This window comes from Sphaeramia orbicularis, chromosome 8 (genome assembly GCF_902148855.1).
Source record: "Sphaeramia orbicularis chromosome 8, fSphaOr1.1, whole genome shotgun sequence".
Taxonomy (NCBI): Eukaryota; Metazoa; Chordata; class Actinopteri; order Kurtiformes; family Apogonidae; genus Sphaeramia; species Sphaeramia orbicularis.
In genome coordinates this window covers 21,402,943-21,426,551 of record NC_043964.1, presented here as the reverse complement: position 1 = coordinate 21,426,551, position 23,609 = coordinate 21,402,943, and the positions used below count along the sequence as shown (strand labels likewise).

The 23,609-nt window shown below is 36.7% G+C and overlaps 1 protein-coding gene across 1 annotated transcript; it reads right to left on the bottom strand.

Moving 5' to 3' along the window:
* Positions 1-5,351: 5,351 nt before the first annotated feature.
* On the bottom strand, positions 5,352-21,124 carry rab5c (RAB5C, member RAS oncogene family). The gene is made up of 6 exons (XM_030141348.1): positions 21,021-21,124; positions 14,610-14,941; positions 9,418-9,569; positions 9,059-9,181; positions 8,869-8,962; positions 5,352-5,932 (listed from the first exon to the last, which is right to left on the bottom strand). The coding sequence occupies exons 2-6, from the start codon at positions 14,773-14,775 to the stop codon at positions 5,805-5,807; spliced, it is 663 nt and encodes a 220-aa protein (XP_029997208.1). The 5' UTR covers positions 14,776-14,941; positions 21,021-21,124; the 3' UTR covers positions 5,352-5,804.
* Positions 21,125-23,609: the final 2,485 nt, after the last annotated feature.

Below are 23,609 nucleotides of genomic sequence, written 5' to 3'. Positions count from 1 at the left end.
TGCTCCTACGCTGCCTTCAGGAGCACCCTGGAAAAATGAGAACCATAGACAACAGCGATGACAAAAACAGGAAACAATCAAATTAAACTTAAGTTTAATGTAATTTTGTTCAGTCAAAATGAGTAATACTTTCATTTTCAAGAACAATTATTGGTAAAAATGAATAAAAATATTTATTTTTTATTACATTTACCGGAAGTGTCATAATTGTAGCGCCTCCAGTGGTCACGGTGGTAACTACATCTGTGATGTCAGCTTGTAAACAGAATCAGTGCAGACACATTCTGAGTAATATCAGTGTAGACTGCTCATTTTGTAATCAATCAGAAGAAAATACATATCATCTGTTTTTGTCCTGTCCCTTTTCAAATATTTTCTGGTAAGATGTCTGTTTTTTATTTGTCAAAATATAATTTCTGATTTTTCTTTTACTTATTCAAAAATATTGTTTGGTGTATGCTCATATCCTGCTAACAAATCAGATCAACATTACATAATCAATTTAATTATATTTTTGGCAAAATACCACATTCACAAATGTAAATTCTCAAATCTCAGACCTTCTTTTTTAATTTTTAAAATTGAGCTTACCAAGTACATTTCAAACATTCAATACTCTAAAAAAAATAGAAAAGCTATCAAAACCACTGATTTATGCAACAGATTTGAACTTTGTGTAATTTGATTTATTTTTTTTTTTTTTGCATGGTTTGTCCCCTGGCTATGTTCTGTTCTGTTCTGTTCATATCTTATGAGGAAATTGATATTGCATTGTACTTGTCATGTCATTATTGTACTTTATACAACATTAAATAAATAAATATGTTGGAAAAAAAAAAAAAAGGTTGGGAACCACTGCTCTACCCAGTCTAAAACCAGGGTTGAGGTCAAAGGTGAAGATCTAGGAAGAAAAGAAAAAAAAAGACACATTCTGATTAATGATCATAAATGTTCATGATCTCTAATGGCTACAGTAGTGAACTACAGTGTACTTACAAGCAGAATCATAAGTGGGTTCATGGCTAAGTGGATTCTTATACTTTACTGTGTTGTATTGGTGCAGTCAACAGCTGATCCACATGGTGCATCAGGGTGGATGGACAAACAGGGTCTGGTCCATCTGCCTCCAAACACCCTGTGAACTTCTCTGTCCTGGACTGAGGGGTTGTTTGGGGGGAGGATGGCCTTTCTGGGTGGGCAGGTGTGGAGGGATCTGGAGTGCTGCTGAGGTGTGGAGGAAGGTGATGGGATGAGTTTTAAATCTACAGGGTTTTGTCAGTTCATGAGTGAGGGGCAGGATATTTATGGATGAGGGGTTTGTTATTGGTCCTCAGAATTTTCTCGACCAATACTAGAATCTGTAGTTGAAGTTTTTCAGAGTGCAGGCTTTTGAGAAATTTAACCACATGAAGATTTACTTTGATCAAATATATCAGGGGTGTCAAACTCATTTTGGTTCAGGGGCCATATTTAGCCCAATTTGATCTCAAGCGGGCCAGACCAGTAAAATAATGACTTAATAAAATATAAATAATGACAAATCCAAGTTTTTCTTTTTGTTTAAGTGCAAAAAAAACCCCAATTAAATTATGAAAATGTTTACATTTTACAAAAAAGATGTAAATAACCTGAAAAAAACAGAAATTTCTTTTGAAAAATTAGTGCAATTTTAACAATATTATGCCTTGACTTATTATTTGTATGTGCACATTAAACACAATGTTACATAAACATTTGGTAACAGGCAGAATATTGTTAAAATTTTGGAATTTGGAACTAAAATTTGAACAATTTCTACAATATTACATCTCTTATTATCAACACAACTACAGAGAACAGTGGATCCATATGTACAATACATTTAGTAACAGGCAGAATATTGTTCAAATTGCACATTTCAGGTTGTTCATCTTTGTTTTTATTTATGTATTTATTTGCATTTTATTGTGAAAGAATAGTTTTGTAAATGTAAATATTTTCCAAGTGTAATATTATTTTTTTCACTTAAATTTTTTCCACATAATTTCTCACAAAGAAAATTGGTCGTTGTCATTATTTATAGGTTATTGTGTTGTTATTTTTAATGGAGATCACATTGGTCTGTATGTGGAACCTGAACCAAAAGGATTTGGACAACCTGGACTGTTCAGGTTCATTTTTGTACTTTCATCCTGCGGGCCGGAACGGAACCTTTGGCGGGCCGGTTTTGGCCCCTGGGCCGCATGTTTGACACCTGTGAAATATATAAATGTACAGATATTAGTGCAAAAAGACCTTTATTTTCGTTTAACACCTGGAACAGTTTTACACAGTCTAAGTGACATCTGGACTGTTAGATAACATTAGATTAGATTAGATTAGATTAGTTTAATTAGATTAGACTGGACTTTACTGATTCCACAACGGGGAAAGTCAGTAGTCAAGGCAGCAACAGAATTTAGTTCAAGAAAAAAATGTGCATGCATTTTGTTTCCAGACATTCAGCTGAAATCCTTTGAAAACTTTCCAAGGTCCATCTTTCCAGTTTAATATTTCTGTCTGATCTTATAATGTCGTTCATCCTGGAGCGATTCAGGTGACTGGACAGGCTAGGAGAATTTTAAGCTCAAAACGCTTAACCTTTTATTTTATCACAGTCAACACATTATGACATTTGTACCTTTCACTGGTCAGGATTTAAAGCTATCAAACAGCAATGGCAGATTTACCCTTGGCACTGCCCCCCCCATTTGAAAATCTGCAGAAAAAGTTGCTAATTTGACCAGGAATTAAACCCCAATCTTCTGCATTGCAGCCTGAAGTGTTACCTGTTGAGCTAAAGTTTAAACATTGACCTGTTTGTATCTGATTGCTTTGGTACTTTTTGGGATGTGACATTTACGTCTAAGCTTCAGGGTTAATTCAGATTAAAGTGTATATTGTGTTGTGAAATATGACCTTAATGCGCAGTGTGTTCTGTAAACAAAGCTAACTGGAATATGAGAATTCAGAGAATCACATATGTAGCTATGTATCTATAGCCCCCCCCCCACCCCCTTCCATTTTTTCTGGATCCGCCACTGAAAAAACATAGTGGAATAAAAAGTACAAATCTGACTCTATGAAGTGATGGAGTATAAAGCTGTAAGTATTTAGTCCTTAATTTGCAGTTAAAATAGATATATTCAGTAAAGGAAACCTTTGTTATTTTATAATTGATGTAATATCTATTTGTGTGATGTTCAATGTCCAGTCAGTTTAACTTGAGATGATGAAATGACTAGATTTGTGTTTGTTTCCCTCTAGTGGAAACAGTATGGAACTGCAAAACATAATTACAGTTTTTCAAGTTAATGTACAAAAAAAAAAAAAAAGTTTCCTGTTAATTCTTTCAAAATAAAGTGCCTTTTTAATGCAAGCATACCTAAAAACGAACTAAAAAGAATATCAACGGCTGTTTTAATTTTGTCACTAAATTAAATTAATTAGCCAACACATTTGTTGTAAGCATATCTAGAAAAATGAAAAAAAAAAAAACACTTCTGAAATCATCTAATTTGCTACACAGACCATTTGTATTTCTGTTAAATCTGAAATATCAGCTGTGCAAGAGCACTTGAAGGCAACACGTCTTTGCCCTGTTGGTTAATTATGGGTATAGTAGTTTTTCATTTGTATGCTGATATTTGCATACATATTTGCAAATGCTGACCTGTTTTCAAGCTGATTATTTCTTAAATTATGTAATATACATACTATGCAGTTAAAACAGATTAAATTAGGCTCTTATTCATTTTACATATGCATGCAGTACTGTGAAAAAGTCTTAGGTCCTCTTTGCAGGAATGTAGTGAATGTATTCATTTCTCAGTCTGAGCAGATGTTTTCAGTGTTATAAGCAACAAAGGCCAAAGAAAAACAATTTCTAGATGCAAAAGTCAGAATCTGGTGTGACCTGTTTCCGTCACAAAATGGAGCCCAAACAATAATAAACATGTGACGTAATGAATGAAACCTGATGTAATTATAGATTTGTGCAGCAGATCTCAAATCATCTGCCCAAGTAAGTGTAAAATGAGGTCACAGTAAAAACTTTCCACTTTGGTGCATTTGTTTTTAATTTTTTTGTTTTTGATTTACATATTTCCTGTTGTATCTTGCTACAGAGACTGAGAAATGGATCATAATAAACTTTCTAAAACAACAAATCTAATGCTGACAGTAGTGTAGAGTTCATATTTTTAGACTTTTTGACCCTTGTTTGGACTTAAAATCATCTATAAGTGCAACAGAATAAAATATATACTGTATATATATATATATATAAAATATGAATATTTTGACTCCTGGTAAAGTGCTGATACACAGAATAGATTAAATAATTAAACAGGCAAACAAAAAAAAAAGATACCGTCCTCTTGTTTATTGGTAAAATTACATTTTTCTTCTTTCTTTCCGCCCATGACCTCACCCTCCCTCTTTATCTCCCACTGACCAGCAGTTGTTGCTGTTGCAGGTACTGTTGTGCTAGTTTTTGACGATGACAACACTGCTGAGAGCGATCCCTCCCTGATATGAAGAGTACAAATAAAGAGAGAAAAGAAACAGAAAAAAAAAGGAGGCAGAGGATCTCAATTCACAAAGATGATGAGACAGAACCAGTGCATTTAATACCATAGATCTTCAGAAAAAAAAAAAAAAATTAAGACATTAAAAAAAAAAAAAAAAATCCATCACAAAATAATTAAGGTTTAACAAAAACATGAATAGATCGGGAGGATGCTGTTTTGACAATAACTACTGATTAATTATAAACTTGAAAAGTCTGATACAAATACAGCGATACGTTTTCAATACACAGTTGTGATTTTGGTCAAGAAAACTAATCTTGCTGCCTGTATTTGTCATTGTACACTGATGATTCAAAAACATTACATTAATGCTAAAAATTACTTATGGGTGACGATGTTAAAGTACTATTTACTGTATATGGTATGATAACATAGATGGATGATTGTAAAACCTCACTCGGTCGAGGCTTTAAAATCATACTGAACAGCCTGTGTCGAAAGAATAACAATAGTGACAACAATAACAATGTAATAATAATAATAATCCAATCTACGCAGCTCTACAGAGAAGGAAGTCTGCCCGTTCCCGTTCTCCTGGTGTGAACCTTCTCTCTTCATCTTTCCCAGATGAAGAGAAAAGTGAAGGATTGAGCTTCATGCACCTGCCCCTCACTTAGATTTGAGTTTTAAGTGTCATACGACCATGATGGAGGAAATTTACGGCGCATGGCAAAGCAGGGAGAAGAAGAAGAGAAAGGACAGGGCCGACAAGCCTGTTTTTTTTTGTTTTTTTTTGTTTTTCTTCCTGTTAATTTTTTTCCTCTACACAAATACAGAAACTAAGGTGAGAAAAGTGGCCCATTGGTAATGACTGACTGATCTTTTTTCCTTCTTCAGTCAATACGAAGTTGTTGGGTTTTTTTTTTTTTTTTTTTTTTTTTAATCCCCTAATGTGACGTCAGGTGTCCATCATGGATTGGCAAGTCCTGGGGTTCAAAGGTGATTCAGTTAAGCCTGTTGGTTGATTTCTTGGTCTGTTGGTGGGTTCGCCGGTTGGAACCGTCAGTGGGGTCTGGCAGTTTACTGGCCAGTCGTCTCATTTGCCAAACAGTTAATTTTGTGCTGTGTTTGCTCGGAGGATCGTATGCCGGACTACGCCTTCGTCTGGCCAATGGGGCGTCGTTTGACAGCTGGCTAATATCTGGTCTGGTTGATCGAAGCTGTTGATTGGTCGGATCGGCGTCGCTCGTCGCGTTAGTTGCCGCCCCCACAGCACTGGCCGCTCCTGCCCTGTGGCGCCGCTTCCTGCAGGTCCACGCCGCCCCTGGCCCGCCCGCCGGCTCCTGCTCCACCCTGAGGCTCGTTCTTAGGCAGCTTCTTGGCTGTTTTGGATCAGGGGTAGAGTGGGTTAGAATAGAATCGAACAGAATAGAGTAGAATAGATTGATTGACTGACTGATGTATTTTATTTCGAATATGAATGTCAAAACAGAAGAAAATAAATAAACAAAACACTTAAACATAAGACATATAATACATATTCGAAAAGGAGTGAGAAGAAGTACAACTTATGAACTCCCACCCCTTCTCCTTATATAATTAATAACAATAATAACCTTCCTAGTCTAAGCAGATCTATACTAGGGATGTAACGCTATGAAAATTTCATACCACGGTTATTCTGACCAAAATTATCATGGTTATCATTATTATCGCGGTATTGTTGAAATTGTGCTCGAAATGTTCAAAAAGTACTAATACACACACTGAAATAATTTAATCAAGTTGTATTTTGAAAAAAAAAAAAAGTATTAACCCTTAGGGGTCTGAGTCTATTTTGGCCGTTTTTCAGTACGTTTGATTTTGCCTTTATATACTATATAAACAAATATTTACTATACCCATGTTTGGTAACTTTTTTTTCCAGCACAACTTCATCGATATCATCTGCCTATTATTTTTTCACTTTAACCTACTATAAAAACATAAAAGGACAAAAAAAAAAAAAAAAACACAAAAAAAATCTAAAATCCAATTTTAAAAATGTATATAATTTATTGCATAAATAACATAAACATGCTTAATTAACCTTTAAAAGTGAATATTGGTTCCAAATATTAGGTATAGAAAATCAAACTTGTAATAAATTAAAACTATACTCAAATGTTTGACATAAAAGCAGACCTTTACATAGGTGTTTTCTCTGGGAAAGTCCGGTAATCAAACACGGTTATCATGATAATTACAATTTAAACGGTAATACTAACCATTGGCAATTTTACCGCGGTTTATCGTTATACCGGTAATCGTTACATCCCTAATCTATACTATATACCATAATATTACTGATACTTCTTATTAAATAATTTGGTTTCTGGTTTTATATTATTATGAACAAATATAATATGATTTACACAAACAGATAATACAAACAGAAAAGAACAGAATAGAGTAGACAGGGTTCCTACAGGTTTCTACATGTTAAATGTAAGACTTTTAAGACTTTTATAGACCTTTTTAAGACTACTTAATTTAATGCCCACACTGTCAAAAATTCATAACTCCTAGAATTTAGGAAAATATATTAATTTACTCCGATGCCTTGACTTCCATTGTTCTGAGTCATTTCTCACCAGGGGCTGCAAAGTTAGCAATAATTGATACCTAATTTCAATATAAACTGTCTGGTTGGAAAAGGTGGAATTTATTAGACTAATGTTACTTTCTTTGCAGTTTGGACATTTAACAGACACATTTAAACACAATACAGTCAACAAGTTTATGGCGACATAACTTAAGACCTAGCTTATCAAATTTACAAACTTTTTTTAAGGTATTAAATGCAGATTTGTAAATTCAAGACTTTTAAGACTTTTTAAGAACCTGCAGGAACCATGAATAGAATAGAGTAGATCTTTAGTTTCACTGTCACAGGAACAATAATTTGTTTAGCAGCTCTGTTCTATTTAGCAGCAAAAACAATCGGTGCAAAAAGGACTATATAAAATATCACACAAAATACTGAAAAATGTGAGCAATGTATGAAAATTACAAGATAAAATATTAAATCAACATATACTAGAAAAACTGCTGAAATATACAACAAGCTAACTCTATACTACAGATAAGAAATATGTACAATAAATAGGATATATACAGGCAGTATAGGATATATAAGAGGTAAGACTAAGAAAAACAAGTTGTCTGTGTTTTGACTATTGCGCTGACGTAGGGGAGGATAGTGTCTGCGCTATTGTAACGTCACTAAATCAGAGTTTATGCAGGTTTCAACAAGTCACTCAAGCCTTTTTAAATAAGCCTATGAATGCGATTTAAGACCTGGAATCATTTCTAGTGAGAACCGTCACCAGTTCCGCACCTGAATTTCACGCATAACTTTTTTTTGTTCCGTCTTCACATTCAATGATAAAACAGTTGGATAGATGTTAAAAACCTGTCGGCCTACTCACTCAGACAAAAGCAACCAGGAAGCAGTGAGGTTAAAGTGTCAGACAGATAAAGGGCAAACTTATCACGACACCAGTGTCAATTCTCATCCCTATTTCACTTCCTGTAGCACTGGGACCAGGTTCAATAAAGCTCCTAATGTTCACACACAGTGATACTGGGTGATGGTAGGGGATTTTCTGGTGGCTTTTTTTTTTTTTTTTTTTTAAACCAAGCACCCATTTCACACCATGAGGCTTTTAATTACATTGTTTTCTGTCATCGGGCTTCAGATTCATTATTGTCAGGCTGGAACCAAACAGTAAACATTCTGTTCTTGTGGCACATTGTGTTGAACTAAAGTAACTAAAGTAATATTAACTTAACTGTTTAACTATTTTAACTAATTAGATATTTGACTTATGACAGTAGACAGCTTGCATTAGTAGTTACTATTTCTGTGTTGGTTTCCTTTAGTAGTTTTAATACAGCGTGATAAATAACAACTGAATATGTTTTATGGACTCGGGGACTTTGCAGCAGATTGAATACAGAGAAATGAACAGAAGTGGAGCCAGAAACAGGAAATGATGTCACATCTTAACAAGACAGATATAAATGATTAACTCCTAGGCGACAGAAACCTGATGATTGTCATTTCCTGTGATTATACACTAATAAATACGTAATTATAAATCTCACATTCCATCTTTGTAATTAGATCCTCCTAAATACCCATAAATCTAACAAAACGGACTGTTAAATGTTTTACGGCCCAATTCAGACTACTGGATTTTAAATGTTTTATGGTTCTCAAACACCTGGAGAAAACCTGTTACACATTTATTTGATAGTGGTGAGGATCACATACCTATAGCCATAAAAATCTCATTGACATTCATAGCAGTCTTAGCTGAGGTCTCCATGAAGAGCAAGCTGTTGTCGTCTGCATACGCTTGTGCTTCCTAAAGGCAGAGAACAGGTAAGCAGACATTATATTTTGTATACACTCATTAACCTAAATAGAAAACTAATTTCAGATTATAAAGTGGTTTCTTTACCTGGAAATCTACGTTTCTCTTGTTGGCCAGATCTGCTTTATTACCTGCCAGGGCGATAACAATATTTGGACTGGCTTGTCGCTGGAGCTCCTTCACCCAGTTTTTTGCACGTGTGAATGTATCCTTTAAAGAAAAAAGGGGAGAAAAAAAGAGACACATGTATGGTCATATGACTTATAAACTTTAAACAAATTATGAAAGTTTTACATGTTACATGACTGGAAGAGTTAGAAGAGCAAAGGTCTGTCTCTTGAATTAAGCAATCATCAACTCCGCTGGGAGACAAGGGTCAGTAAACAAATGACACAAGTCTGTTGAGAGTCTTGGCTGAGGCCCAGTTAACAGTTCATGTAACTTACTGTGTTGGTGATATCATAGACCACGATGGCGGCCTGGGCTCCTCTGTAGTACATGGGTGCCAAGCTGTGATACCGTTCCTGTCCTGCTGTGTCCCAGATCTCAAACTTGACTGTTGTATCATCCAAACATACTGTCTGTGTGAGGAAGGCCGCTGGAAAGAATAATCACACATATTAAGCTCTGATAGGACCTCGGTAAAAAGCTGCTGAATAAAATCAGAGACCCGTTTACAGGAGTTTAACCCCCAGGAAACATAAAGAAGCATGAATCACGGAGAGGTGTGTAGGTTATGACACGGTTTATGAATGGCAGGAAGCACAACAGCGCTCAACTCGCTTACTCAGCCCAATATCACATGACAGAGGAAACAGAGGCCTTACTCGCAGAGCACATACTCTATGGCTGCGTAATCTCTGACCAGGCATGTCGCTGACCACAAGTTCAGCAGAAAAATGAAAAATGCTGATTGTTTTAAGTCTCTGGTGAGTGCAAGAGCTGGGTATCCTGTCAGTACATCCTTAGGCCCCATTAGTCACTAGGAAAGTAGATGTGTGATAGTTTTAGGACCACAAGAAACTGGCATAAAAGTCAAATTACTGTTGAGTACAATACGGTTTATAAAACAGTTAGGCTAATACACCAGAAAGGTCTCCAAATAAAATCTGAATTGGGTCAATTATTACTATTATATTATAATTATTATATAAGCTACAAATTCAAAATGAATTAATCTACTAACAACTTACTACTTTTTATTTAAGTGCGTGATCACATGTAAATGCTAACAGGTAAGTTAAAGGTCAACTTATTTACATTATTAATTTGTGCGTAAAGAAACCCAAGAAACACAGAATAGTAAAAAAACAAAAAACAACCTTGATTATCACAAAATGTTCAGTAGGGATGGAAAAGTTGGTGAAACTACAGAAGACAAACACCCATACATGCAGTGGAAACAGATTGACGAAGACTTCAACAATCACTTAATCAATACGAGAAACAAACATAACATGCCCGCACTTCAAAACCCTAGGCCTTCAGTCCACGCCAGGGTTTCTCAACCTTTTTTGAACCAAGCCCCACTAATGGCATCATCAGCCTATTGGTGCCCCCCTATGCCTGAAAAAATTTGTGGGACGGGAGGGGATGTACTTCTACAAATAACGCGACGGACTTGTGTGTGGAGGACGAGGTGGGTTATATAGCTCTGTAGAAAAAGCTGTGAGATAGTGAGCTCCCCTCACTTTATCACTGACTACCTGTTGCCCCCCCGAAAACAAATTTGCGACTGGGGGTGGGGGGCGTGGGGGCAATGTGTCGGACGCCCACCCAACCCCACTCACGGACCTCAATCCATCCTCATCCCAGACCTAAATACATAATTCTACAAGTAACGCGACAGACCTGTAAGTGGAGGACGTGACGATAAAGCTGTGAGAAAGTGAAAGTGAACTCCACTCACCTTATCATTGACAATCAGCTGCCTGCCCCCCCAAGCCCCCCCCCAAGGTTGAGAACCACTAGTCCATGCCAAAGTTTTTGCACAGATGGATGGACAATGAACTGATGACAATACCCTGCTGCGAGGGCCAAGGGTAAAAACAACATTTTACATGGAAACAGCAACAATATGCATCCATTTATGAAGAGCTGCAGTAATAAACATTAGACAAAGGCCCAGACAAAATGTGGAAGAGTTTGAAACAATGTTATATGATCCACACTAGTGACAAAAAGCTGAACTCAGCTTCAGGCTTTTGTCCAATAAAGGCTGCATAGTAAGTCTAACAGCTCCCAAATCAGCAGCCAGTAATATGATACTGCATAAAAAACTAACGGGTATCATGATGACAATAATGCAGAACCAGCTCTTAGAATTGGCATAACTGGAGTGGATGTAAACGCAATATAAGTTTGCATTTTCTTTTTAGATTTGTGATATATTTGATGCAAACCCACCTTGTATGGCTGCACAATTAATCAAAGTACTAACATAATCACAATATCAGCCTGCAGTCTTATATAACCTCAAAAGGATGTAATTTAAACATCCAGATTTGGGCAGATTTGACGGTAATGTAACTGCAGAAGTGAAGTTATGTTGTGGAATTTTTTTTAAGTATGAATGTTCAATTCGACATTTGTAAATCTCTGCATTTTCCATGAAAAAAAGCAAGTAGACAAGTTAATAATGTCCATAACAATCGTTTTTTTCCATCAAATTGTGCAGCTCTACGACGTAATGATAAACCAATTACTCCCTTATTATTAACGTTACAATAAGCCAAACCATAATTTTACAGTAATGAGTTAAGACGCCAAATTTTAAGGGTCACATGGGTGGGCAGGGGGAAAAAATAAACAACTCATGGAACCTCAAGGGAGAAGCCTGTCACTTGATTTCATCTCAGTTATAGCTTTACTTCTGTGGGGTTTAGAAGTTTAGTTTTACAATCACCATAACATTTGAAGCAACATCACATTCCTTTGCATCAATGCAAAGTTTGTAATCCTCATGAATGTTACTGTATTGTTGTCTTTAAAACTGATAGTGACTTTTTGATCAGTCTCACTCATGAGCAGGGGGTCCAGGAAACCCCATTGTTGTCCAAATCCCTTCCTGTTATGATTCACTTTATGCTCCCACGGCTCAAGAAGTGGAGTTCACACAAAACAGTCTTACATGTCATTTTCTATTAATTTTGAACTTCTTACACTCCAAAAAATGAACCTGTCTAGTGTGTTCTATCTTGAAAAATATGTATGCATGCTGTGTGTAAGGAGCTTGGTGGAGGAGTCAGGTGATTTGCTGCAAAAAACTGGTTTTGCCACTCCTCCAGCACAGGCTCTGACGACAGAAAAGATTAAGACTACAAGGCAGCAGTTCCTTTGCACTGGAACGGACATGTTTTTTTCTGGTTCAGGACTCATAATACGTCCACTGGAAAATTCAGAACGTCTTAAAGCAACACTATAGAGTTTTTCAGCCTTCAAACTATATTTTCAAGGTCATTTTGGTGGTACAACAACTAACAATAGGTTCAATTACACTTTCGTCATCACTCCAGAGCGTCTCTATCGCCTGCACTGGCACTATGCAACTTCTGGTTTCGGGTTGTAACACTTACATAAAAAGAACTACAAAATTTGACTGCTTTACAGTAGTGCTGCAACAACAAATTGATTAAATTGATCCAATTTGAAGAGCTGGCAACAAATTCGGCAGTAGATTCGTTGGGTCTTGAGCACATTCGTATTGAGGCATGCCCACACGATTTGTAGTGTAACAGAAGAAAAAACCAGAGCAGCATGGCTGAGGCTTCAGATGCCGGGCCAAATTTTTAAAGCTAGGATTATATAATGTTTGCAGTGGCCATGGCAGCCTCGTTTGCCCGAAACATTGTACACTGTTTATGTAACAAAACTTGAATATGGAGGGAAAAAATGGCAAAAATCCCATGGCACACTACATTTCAGGCAAACAGGGCTGCCGTGGCCACCGCAAACAGAATGTAAACCTACATTACAATAGCCTATGTGTCATAATTACTTTGGCCCGCTAGCTGGTTAGACACTATGGTCGTAATTATAACGTTTTCATCCATCTCCGTTTTTCAGGCCACCAGACTAACATTACCTATCGGTGACTGGAACTAATACATACAACGGTAGTTTGACAGCCTATAACCGGTGCTGGTTGAAGATTATAATAATACTACTACTACCACTACTACTACTACTACTACTACTACTACTACTACTACTAATAATGAATTAGATTTATATAGCACTTTTCTATGAATGCATACTCAAAGCGCGTACAGAGGATCCATTATTCATTCGCTCTCTCATTCTCCCTCTGGTGGTGGTAAACTACATCTGTAGCCACAGTTGCTCTGGGGCAGAATGACGGAAGCGTGGCTGCCAATCTGCGCCTACGGCCCCTCCGACCACCACCTATAGCTTGCTAGTCTCTAGCCATAACAAGTCTAAGTAGCGGGCTAGTGCTTGCTAACTACACCCAAAGCCACTGCGGGGGTGTAATCATTAGTGACTTGTCTGCAGCCTATATTGCTTTGGGTTAAATACCGATCTTTGAGAATTGAGTCATTTGTGCTTATACGATGAATCAGTTAGTTGTTAAAATAATCTACAGATTCATCAGTTCATTAAAATTATCTTTAGGGCAGCCCTACGTCACCCCCCCCCCCCCCACCTTCAAAAGATGAGGCAGGTAAACAAAGTTATGAGTGAAAGAAAGCTACAAACAGGCTAACGGTCATGGTTGAAGCAGCAAGAAAAGCAAAGGGTGTTGTCTGAGGAGACAAAGTAAAGAAAGCGTGAGTGATAAAATAAGAGGCTGGACGAGGATAAATATCGGCGCGGCTTTCATTTGCTGGCGTGAGCTGGAAGAGGAGGAGGGCTGCCCCACCAATAGAGACCTGGCGGTGTTAATGTTGGACTATTAAGTACAAATTGTTCTATAAAATCTTCTGCATTTAAGCTTCCTGTCTCAGGTCGTGGTATTGAAATCATAGCCTTCCGTTTATGCCCATACATCAAGTTATTCAAGCAGTAGCCTTCCGCAGTTTTATCAAGCCGGTAGCTAACATGCTAAACATTTTTTCGTTTCTGAAATTTTTGAAAAATAAAACAAAAATGTTTGTTTAGAATGCTGTAAGGCTACTTTACCTGGCCTGAAGACATGGTTGAATGTACATTAATTGTCTTGCCTCAGGAAGTTTGCCAGCATCAATGACTTGTCAGACAAATGTGCGAGTATTACAGAGATACAGATTTTTTGACAGCTGTTACAGACAACACTGTTTCTTGACTTTAGGGGGACCCCACAAGCAAAAGTTCCATGGTGTTGCTTTAAAGTGAGTAAAAGATCATGACAAACACTGCTGAGTGATGCATTTATGACTTCTCCACAACACAAGCCCATCAATGTGAAGGTTAAGTAATTATTATGATAATCCACAGTTTAGATGTGAAAATCTAAATTCAACTGATGGTGTTTAAATGACTGTCAATATTAGTCATCATCATCTGTATGCTGTGGTTGTTTCTGCACTGTGTAAATACAGACAGATGGAGAAAAAAAACACTCTCTTGCCCTTGACTTACTGCAGTGAATTTCATGACAAGGAGCAGAGCCAGTTCTAGAAATCACACAATCAACCCTCACCTCCTATGGTGCTCTCCTGATACTCGTGGAACTGGCCTTTGACAAAGCGCAGCACCAAGCTGGACTTTCCCACCGCTGATTCGCCCAAGAGCACTAACTTAAACTGGCAGATTTTGTTGCTTGCTGCGGTGCCGTTGGTCCGTGCTGGTCCGCCTCGCCCTGCCATAGCGCTGTGTTGAAAACGGTGGGAAAGACGAAGAGGGTGGAGGTCTGGTTGACGGTGGGTTCAGGCTTTGAGCCGGGGCTGGTGAGGTGAGGCTCAACAAGACAAGGACAGGTTGAGGTCAGGCAGGTAGATGAACCAGAGGAAGAGGAGACCTCACCAGTGGGAGCTGGAATACAAAAAAGTAACTATGAGTCAATATGTAACTACAGACAGAAAGCAGACTCTACCAATGAAGTTGGGCAAAATCAAAGACTAGTTTCTTGTTCCTTTGGCTGTTATCAAAGAGAGTGGCTGCACAAAAGTAAGTAAAGTAAAATATAGACATGAAATATTTCATTTGAGCAAAAGGCTGTGTTTTAGTAAGATTACTGTCAGACATAGAAAGTTGTTGACACAGAAACATGCATTACACGGGGGCTGGGCATCCAAACTAGAGCTTTACCATATTTACTGTAAACAAGTGTTAAAGGTCCAAAATGATATCGTGTCCTCCCACAGGGCTTCACAAGTTGTCCTGGTGAAGCATATGAATGTGTTTTGGGACATATACATAGTGTACTAATGGACTATAATTATAACTAGACTTGACATTAACCAAACTGCATTAAAATAAACAGCAATTGGTTCCTTTATGGTGACAAAAAAATGTAACTTTACAGCACAAGTACATTTCTTCCTGTGACTCATATTTTAACAATTTGAGATCATGATCATAAAGCGTCAAGATATTTAGTGACATACAAATCCTGTTATAATTACAAAGAATCATATTTAATGGCCTGAAGGGACGTGTATTTTTTATTAAAGGAAAAAAAAAAGTGCAATAAGAGATAAACTTTATTTCGGCAGGGTTTGTGGTCTTAATGTTTTTTTGTTTTTTTTTAATCTATTCATCTGTTATTTACAGGAAGTAATGTAACATGCAACTAACAGTGACAGTGTTTTTGCAAATATTAGAAGGCATGATTAAAAGCAAACCATTGAAAAAATCCCTCTAAATCTGGTTCATATAAGCACCACAGCTTTAAGTGTCAACAATAAACCACAAGAGTACTAAAATGCCTCCTTTGAGTGTCTGAAATCTTGCCTAATCTTTTTTTTTTTCAGTTGGGCGACATGTGAGGTCAACTAGCTTCTGCTTGGTCAAAGGACAGGAAACACAACTCAGCTCAAAGCAGGAAGTACAGATTGCAGAAGACATCTCACTGCTGAGCATGTTAAAACGTGAAATAGCCAAAGCCTTTTCACTGGAAAACTAGAGACATAATGAATACTAAGGACAGACACGTAGGAGGTTACATTATTCCTGAGTCGAAAGGAAAGACGTCACTGCTGAGAGTCCAGAGTTTGTCTGCGCTACGCATTTTTTCAACCCACTGCTGGGCCAGACTTAATCTTCAGCATGTGACAAGAGATCATAGCTCTGCCCATAAAATATTCAGCACTGCCATGTTTATTTAACAATGTACCAAGTACGCGGCATACGTTCATTATATTGTCTTGATTATACTGTGCAGGTCTATATCAGTAACTGTGATATCTTTCATTTTAGAATTAACTGTCACAGCGCTGTGGGTTGTAAAAGACAGACATGCCATTCCTACGAGGTACAAAACATTTATGCTTGATAAAGTTTTTAAGTGATATGCATGAAGAGCAAACTATATCCAGTAACAGCAACGTCAGTAATACAGCAAAAATCACTCAGCACTCTTCAACTAGTGGGCACACACTCCCGGCAGTCCTTTAAGAGGGAAGGGAACCCTTCACAGCAGCAGAATAAAGACACTCTGTTCACTGGGTCAAACTGTGGGTCTATACTCATTTGACTGCGAGCAGCAGAGCTAAGCTTTCACCTGTTTACATTCCTCTCTAAAAGAAACAAAACTATGAGATACACAGATTTTGATGTCTACAGAACTGTGGAGTTGGTTAAAACTTAAAAATTAAAAAGTTGCATTCTAACCATCTCTCAAAGGAAGACGTGCATTCAATTATACACCACAAATCTTATTTTTAGATGCACATCATTACGCATGTATGTTTCCTTTGCAACAGCTAGTACACTGTTAAATCAATGAGTTATTTATGATTTTATGGTTTGAAAACACATGTATGAAGATAAAACTAAATCAAGAACAAGGCTAAGGTAAATATATTTTCTTTTATTATACTGCATCAATCCATGCTACTGAGTTTCCACTGATTAACTTTTCCACTTAACGTTCTCAAATAGCCTACAACATAGGATCACATTCTAGGAGTCACAGTTTAGATGATTCCACTACACAGACCACTGTGTTAAAGGTAGGAGCAGCTGTCTAGCTTACAATCAGAGGCTATTTAATATACAAGGACAGACCACTACACATCTTAAGAAGCCTGTGACGGATGCTTTGATGGCATCCCTAATGGGCTCTGAAGACCTCCGTAGGGAAGTGGGTCAGAGAAAGAGATGGTGGGACATGGGTTAGAGAAAAGAGGAGGAGGAGAGGCAGGAAGAAGGAGGGAGAACCTGTGAAATATTCATTGTGGCCTCCTCTGTGCTCTGTTGCCGCCATGATACCCAAGCATTTAGCAGGGATTGTAAGGCACTGAGCATCTTCGTATGACAACACAGGGACATATTAAGTAGCTGCGCAAAAGTAGCCTAATTTATGACAATGATATTCAAATGTAAAACCAAAGCGCTCTGAACACTGAGGTCTTCTATAGTCACAAAATTTATCCTGTTTCCCTATGCAGAGCTGCAGAATGTACAGGCCCACTGGAAAAATATAACTTGTATTGCCTGTGATATTGCTCATTAACACAGTGTATAATAAAATAAATTAGTAAGTCTCAGTTTTGGTGAGAAGCTTGGAAAGTTGTCTCTAGATTTTCAATTTAAGAATAATATTTCTCGCAGTTCCTTGTGATGCTATAGAGCCTAAAACATTTTGATGCATAAGTGAGAATCATATAAAGTGTCAAGAACAAAACATTAAAAAAATAAATGCAGCTTTAAACCAGCTCGACTGAGAGGCATTATTCTGCATGAATGAATTAAAGAAGCTGATTTTTTTTTCTTTCCATTTTCAGTCCATACAGCCTCATTTCTGGTTTGCTTTGACAGCGGAATAGTTTCTCCACTAGAATCTCCACTTCTGGTTACATAAAACAGATATTTAGCAATACACATTACAGTGTGCCAAGATGTGAATTCTGCACTGCCACAGTGAATAAATGTGGTAGTGAAAAAGCCGTTACAAACAGTGTCACTTTACCAGTTTCAAGAAAACAAGCACAGACTTGAGCTGCTCCCTTTTTTTTGAAGGGTGGGGTGTTTGTATTAACTGGTGGTGTCTGATATGAGGGGCTGCTGCTGCATCCTCCTATACTGTCAGACTTCCAAGTAGAATAAAGCTGTGATAAAGACATTCACACTATTGACAGAATGCTTCTATACATAACATGACAAGGACACAAAGGCAGAAAATCCTTGAATCTTTACCGACACAGGAAATGCTCTTGATCCGAGGTAAATCCTTCAAGAGCTCATGTTTCTGTTAAAGAATTCCTTTGAAGAAAGTGGTCGTTTGGATGGGAAATTGATGACATAACTCAGGAAAAGCAAACAGGATACTCATCACTACCAGTTAGTGAGACCAATAGGAAATCACTGGCACTTCCTTTTTCTCATGACTTCTGCATAGAAAGCTCAAAACTGTAAACATCGAGAGTCCGAACCAAAATGTGTACTTCATTACTACACATTTAAAGGAAACACCAAGCTATCACCGATAAATATAGGCAACATAGGCTGAAACTTAAGCAGGTTTTAAGTCAAAATGAGTCTACTTTTTCCTCCAAGTTTATTTTGCCTACTTCATGCCGTCCACAAGCATTGACATAACTGCAGTCAAATAAAATAAAGTGGTAGGCCTAGTAAAAAGTGGTGTTTAATAGAAATTAATGGTCATTCCTGAGCTACAAACAAAAAAACAGGATGTCAATGATAGGTCACAACAGTGGCTTAAATAAACATATTGACATCATAATATCTTGGGCTTATCTTGCAGATATGTGAACCAAATTTAATTTTTTTGCGGACATTAAAGTTCTGTCTTATCTTATCTTATCTTATCTTATCTTATCTTATCTTATCTTATCTTAATGAACTTTAGGGAAGCCAAATTACTCTGCTAAGCCTAATTATCAGATCGACAGTAATGCCTGAAAGCTCTAAAAAATTAATACCATCAAAACAAAAGCTGAGTAAAAGCATAGACACATTATATACACATTTTGTGGTAGATAAATTATTTGACCGAGGGCTGGTTTGACTGGATGTGTCACCACTTTAGAAGGACAAGGTCCATCCACCATAAACATAACCAGACCTCAGCAAGAAACTGTGTCTCAAAGGTCCTTGCTCTGTTCCCTTTAAGCCATAAACAAAAGTTATGAAGGCACACTGTTGAAATGTGTTTAGCGTTAAATTTAAGACATATGTGTAGACATACAGGGTGGGGAAGGAAAATTTACAATACTATATATACTATATAATTTTATATACTATATATCCCTCCAATGCTATTTTGTGTTGATTTTATGATGTGGAAGAAATATGTAACTTTTGTCAATCTGAATCTGAATCTACTTTACACTTATTCTTTTTATGTGAAAATTCTTCTAATTTTTGGTCCAAAATTGAAAATTATATCACATCTAAAAGTAACAATAAGATACAGGGTGGGGAAGCAAAATTTACAATGAACATTTAGTTGTTTTTTCTCAGCAGGCACTACGTCAGTTGTTTTGAAACCAAACATATATTGATGTCATAATCATACCTAACACTATTATCCATACCTTTTCAGAAACTTTTGCCCATATGAGTAATCAGGAAAGCAAACGTCAAAGAGTGTGTGATTTGCTGAATGCACTCGTCACACCAAAGGAGATTTCAAAAATAGTTGGAGTGTCCATAAAGACTGTTTATAATGTAAAGAAGAGAGTGACAATGAGCAAAACTATTACGAGAAAGTCTGGAAGACACTATTAAAGAAGAATGGGAGAAGTTGTCACCCGAATATTTGAGGAACACTTTCGCAAGTTTCAGGAAGCGTGTGAAGGCAGTTATTGAGAAAGAAGGAGGACACATAGAATAAAAACATTTTCTATTATGTCAATTTTCTTGTGGCAAATAAATTCTCATGACTTTCAATAAAAGAATTGGTCATACACTGTCTTTCAATCCCTGCCTCAGAATATTGTAAATTTTGCTTCCCCATCCTGTAAACCCATAACACAGATACTGTCAGCAGTAATGACAGCTTTATGATACTGAATAGAATGGTACAAGCTTGCTGCCATTTCTAGCCTGTGAGGTTGTCTTGAAAACTTTTAATATATACACAGGTGTAATGCTATGCTACAACAAAACAAAACACACACACCTGAAACATATTGTACTTCTACATTGGCGGCGGGGGGGGGGGGGGTTGTTATTAATGTGAGAAGTATCAATCAAGTCACAGGTATGTTCTTCAAAACTTGCCCACATTAAGTTACTACTAACAGCCACGATATAACCAACTTATAATTGGGTATACTATGAGCTTAAGCTAGGTGACTGACAGACATGTTAACAGTTATGATAATAAACTGACAAATAACGCAATATTTTCCTCCAACTATGCTAGCTAATACGGATATAATGGTGTTTGGTGATGAAAGCAAGCCAGAATTAAAACAAGAGCCTGTTAGCACAAGCTTGCTAGCACGTACCGGCGTTTAAAAAAAAAACAAAAACAAAAAAAAACTAGTAAAAGCTAATAACTAGCCTGGAAACGAAAACTTGAAGTCGCATAGCGTTAGCAGGTTAGCAGGCAGCTACAGCTAGGACTCCTGAAAACGTCATTAGACAACTTTCCTTTTCTCGGCCCTTCGTCGTCAGCTGTTTGACATTTAAAGAACCCAGACTTCTTTTTGTGTCTGTTACCAGTGAGTAAATATATCATATTCTGTTCAGTAATACTCCTAAGCAAGCTTTTTTTGGACGTTTAATGTGCTCCTACTGGGCTATGAGCTCGTAGCCTCGATTCCAGTCTGATTGGCATTTCGACTCAACTGATCGGTGGGACCAAATTTGACGGAAAACGGTCAAACTACGAATAACAGCCCACCGGGAAAAGGTGAAACACGGCTTCACTGTCAGCCCCCAAGCTTTACCATCTATAATTAGGTGTTGTTTGACTTACAATACTTTCCGTTCTGTCGCTGGTCGCATCGGCATCGGCTGTCTTCTTCTCCTTCTTGGGCTCTGGCCTTCCCTTCCGGTGAGCTATTTTTCCGGGAACCTCCCACTTTTTGTCAGGAGGTTTTTGACCAATGACAGCGGCCGGCCCGCCCCCTCCAGTCACCACTGTACAACACAGGCCCACAATGGATGGACACATGCACCCCCAGAGGTAAAGCATATGGAATTCAACTTTTTCTTAAATTAGTAGTCAAAAGCATGGTCAATACCATATAAATACTGTGTTACAAACAAAAGTAGAATTTTACATCTCAAAATTTTACATACTATATATCCCTCCAATGCTATTTTGTGTCGATGGTATGATGTGGAAGAAATATGTAACTTTTGTCAATCTGAATCTGAATCTACTTTACACTTATTCTTTTTATGTGAACATTTTTCTAATTTTTGGTCCAAAACTGAAAATTATATCATATCTAAAAGTAACAATAAGATAAATATAACATCCCAAAATGTAATGACTTATTTTAACCCTTTCATGCATACTGGTCACTACAGTGGACAGCTATTCTACAGCTTTTCTCTTCTATATTCATGGATTTTGTTGTTTTCGTTGTTTTGTAGTTTTCTTTCTTCACACATACAGGGTGGGGAAGCAAAACTTACAATGAACATTTAGTTGTTTTTTCTCAGCAGGCACTATTGTTTATCTAATTGTTTTGAAACCAAACATATATTGATGTCATAATCATACCTAACACTATTATCCGTACCTTTTCAGAAACTTTTGCCCATATGAGTAATCAGGAAAGCAAACGTCAGAGAGTGTGTGATTTGTTGAATGCACTCGTCACACCAAAGGAGATTTCAAAAATAGTTGGAGTGTCCATGAAGACTGTTTATAATGTAAAGGAGAGAATGACTATGAGCAAAACTATTACGAGAAAGTCTGGAAGATACTATTAAAGAAGAATGGGAGAAGTTGTCACCCAAATATTTGAGGAACACTTTTCAAGTTTGCAAGTTTCAGGAAGCGTGTGAAGGCAGTTATTGAGAAAGAAGGAGGACACATAGAATAAAAACATTTTCTATTATGTACATTTTCTTGTGGCAAATAATAATCAAATAATGTTCTTGATAAACCTGATTGGGAGTAATATGTTTTAGTGTAAATCAATTGTTATTTGTTAGACAAAAAGGGTTTTTTTATTGTTTTTTTTTTGCATATTGTCTCCATGATGTGAGTAATAACTAGCATTAGAATATGTTAAAATGTGAGAAAAACATCAGATTAGCAGCATTAAAATGTTTTTATTTCATTGTTTTCATCTCACTTTCTGATATTGAGTTTTAAACACATGTTTCTATACTTCAAAAATTAAATGCATGGATATTTTCATAACTCCATGAGAAAAAAAAAAAAAAAAAAAAAACTGGATCGTAATTTTTTTTTTCATGCCAAAGGAGGAATAAAAACACTCAACAAAAAATCTTGACAAATGTTCTCATAATTTATGCATGAAAGGGTTAAAGGCTTTTTTTCCAGGTTAGTACAGAGTCTGGAACTTTAAATAGATGAAAAGCAAATGTATATCAGCTATGTCAGTCATCCATGAGTGATGGGATCAGGGATTATAACAGTAAATGGCGTTTATTTTAATCTACCCTTTAACCTGTAAATCTCAGGTGTCAAATATGCGGCCCGGGGGCCAAAACTGGCCCGCCAAAGGTTTCATTCCAGCCCGTGGGATGAAAGTGCAAAAATGAACCTGAACATTCCAGGTTGTCCACATCCTTTAGGTTCAGGTTCCACATACAGACCAATGTGATCTACAGTAAAAAAATAACAACACAATAACCCATAAATGATGACAACGACAAATTTTCTTTGTGAAAAATTATGTGAAAAAAAAATTTGGTGAAAAAAATAACATTACACTGTGAAAATATTTACATTTACAAAACTATTCCTTCACAATAAAATGCAAATAAATACATAAATAAAAACAAATGAAATGAAATGTGCAGTTTGAACAATATTCTGCCTGTTACTAAATGTTTGGTGCATTTATGGATCCACTGTGATCTGTAGTTGTGTTAATAATAAAAGATGTAATATTATAGAAATTGTTCAAATTTTATTTCCAAACTCCAAAATTTTAACAATATTCTGGCTGTTACTAAATGTTTATGTAACATTGTGTGTAATGTACATGTATAAATAATAAGTCGAGGCATAATATTGTTAAAATTGCACTAATTTTTCAAATGAAATTTCTGTTTTTTTTTCAGGTTATTCACATCTTTTTTGTAAAATGTAAATATTTTCATAATTTAATTGGGGTTTTTTGTACTAAAATAAAATTAAAAACTTAGATTTGTCATTATTTATAGGATATTAAGTCATTATTTTACTGGTTCTGGCCGCTTGAGATCAAATTCGGCTAAATATGGCCCCTGAACCAAAATGAGTTTGACACCCCTGCTGTAAGTGAACTGTGCTGAAATACTCAGTGACATATTTATGTGTCTAAGTACATTCAATATAATAAAATTATGTGATCATAAGGTGTGGCTATTTTCAAAA

What these genes read in the sequence shown, in the direction of transcription:
- rab5c (XM_030141348.1), bottom strand. Translation starts at nt 14,775, where the DNA reads ATGGCAGGGCGAGGCGGACCAGCACGGACCAACGGCACCGCAGCAAGC. An exon ending in TCAGGAGAGCACCATAGGAG is followed by an intron (nt 9,570 to 14,609) that starts GTGAGGGTTGAT and finishes TATTCTTTCCAG; the next exon opens with CGGCCTTCCTCACACAGACA. An exon ending in TGAGATTTTTATGGCTATAG is followed by an intron (nt 5,933 to 8,868) that starts GTATGTGATCCT and finishes GATCCAAAACAG; the next exon opens with CCAAGAAGCTGCCTAAGAAC.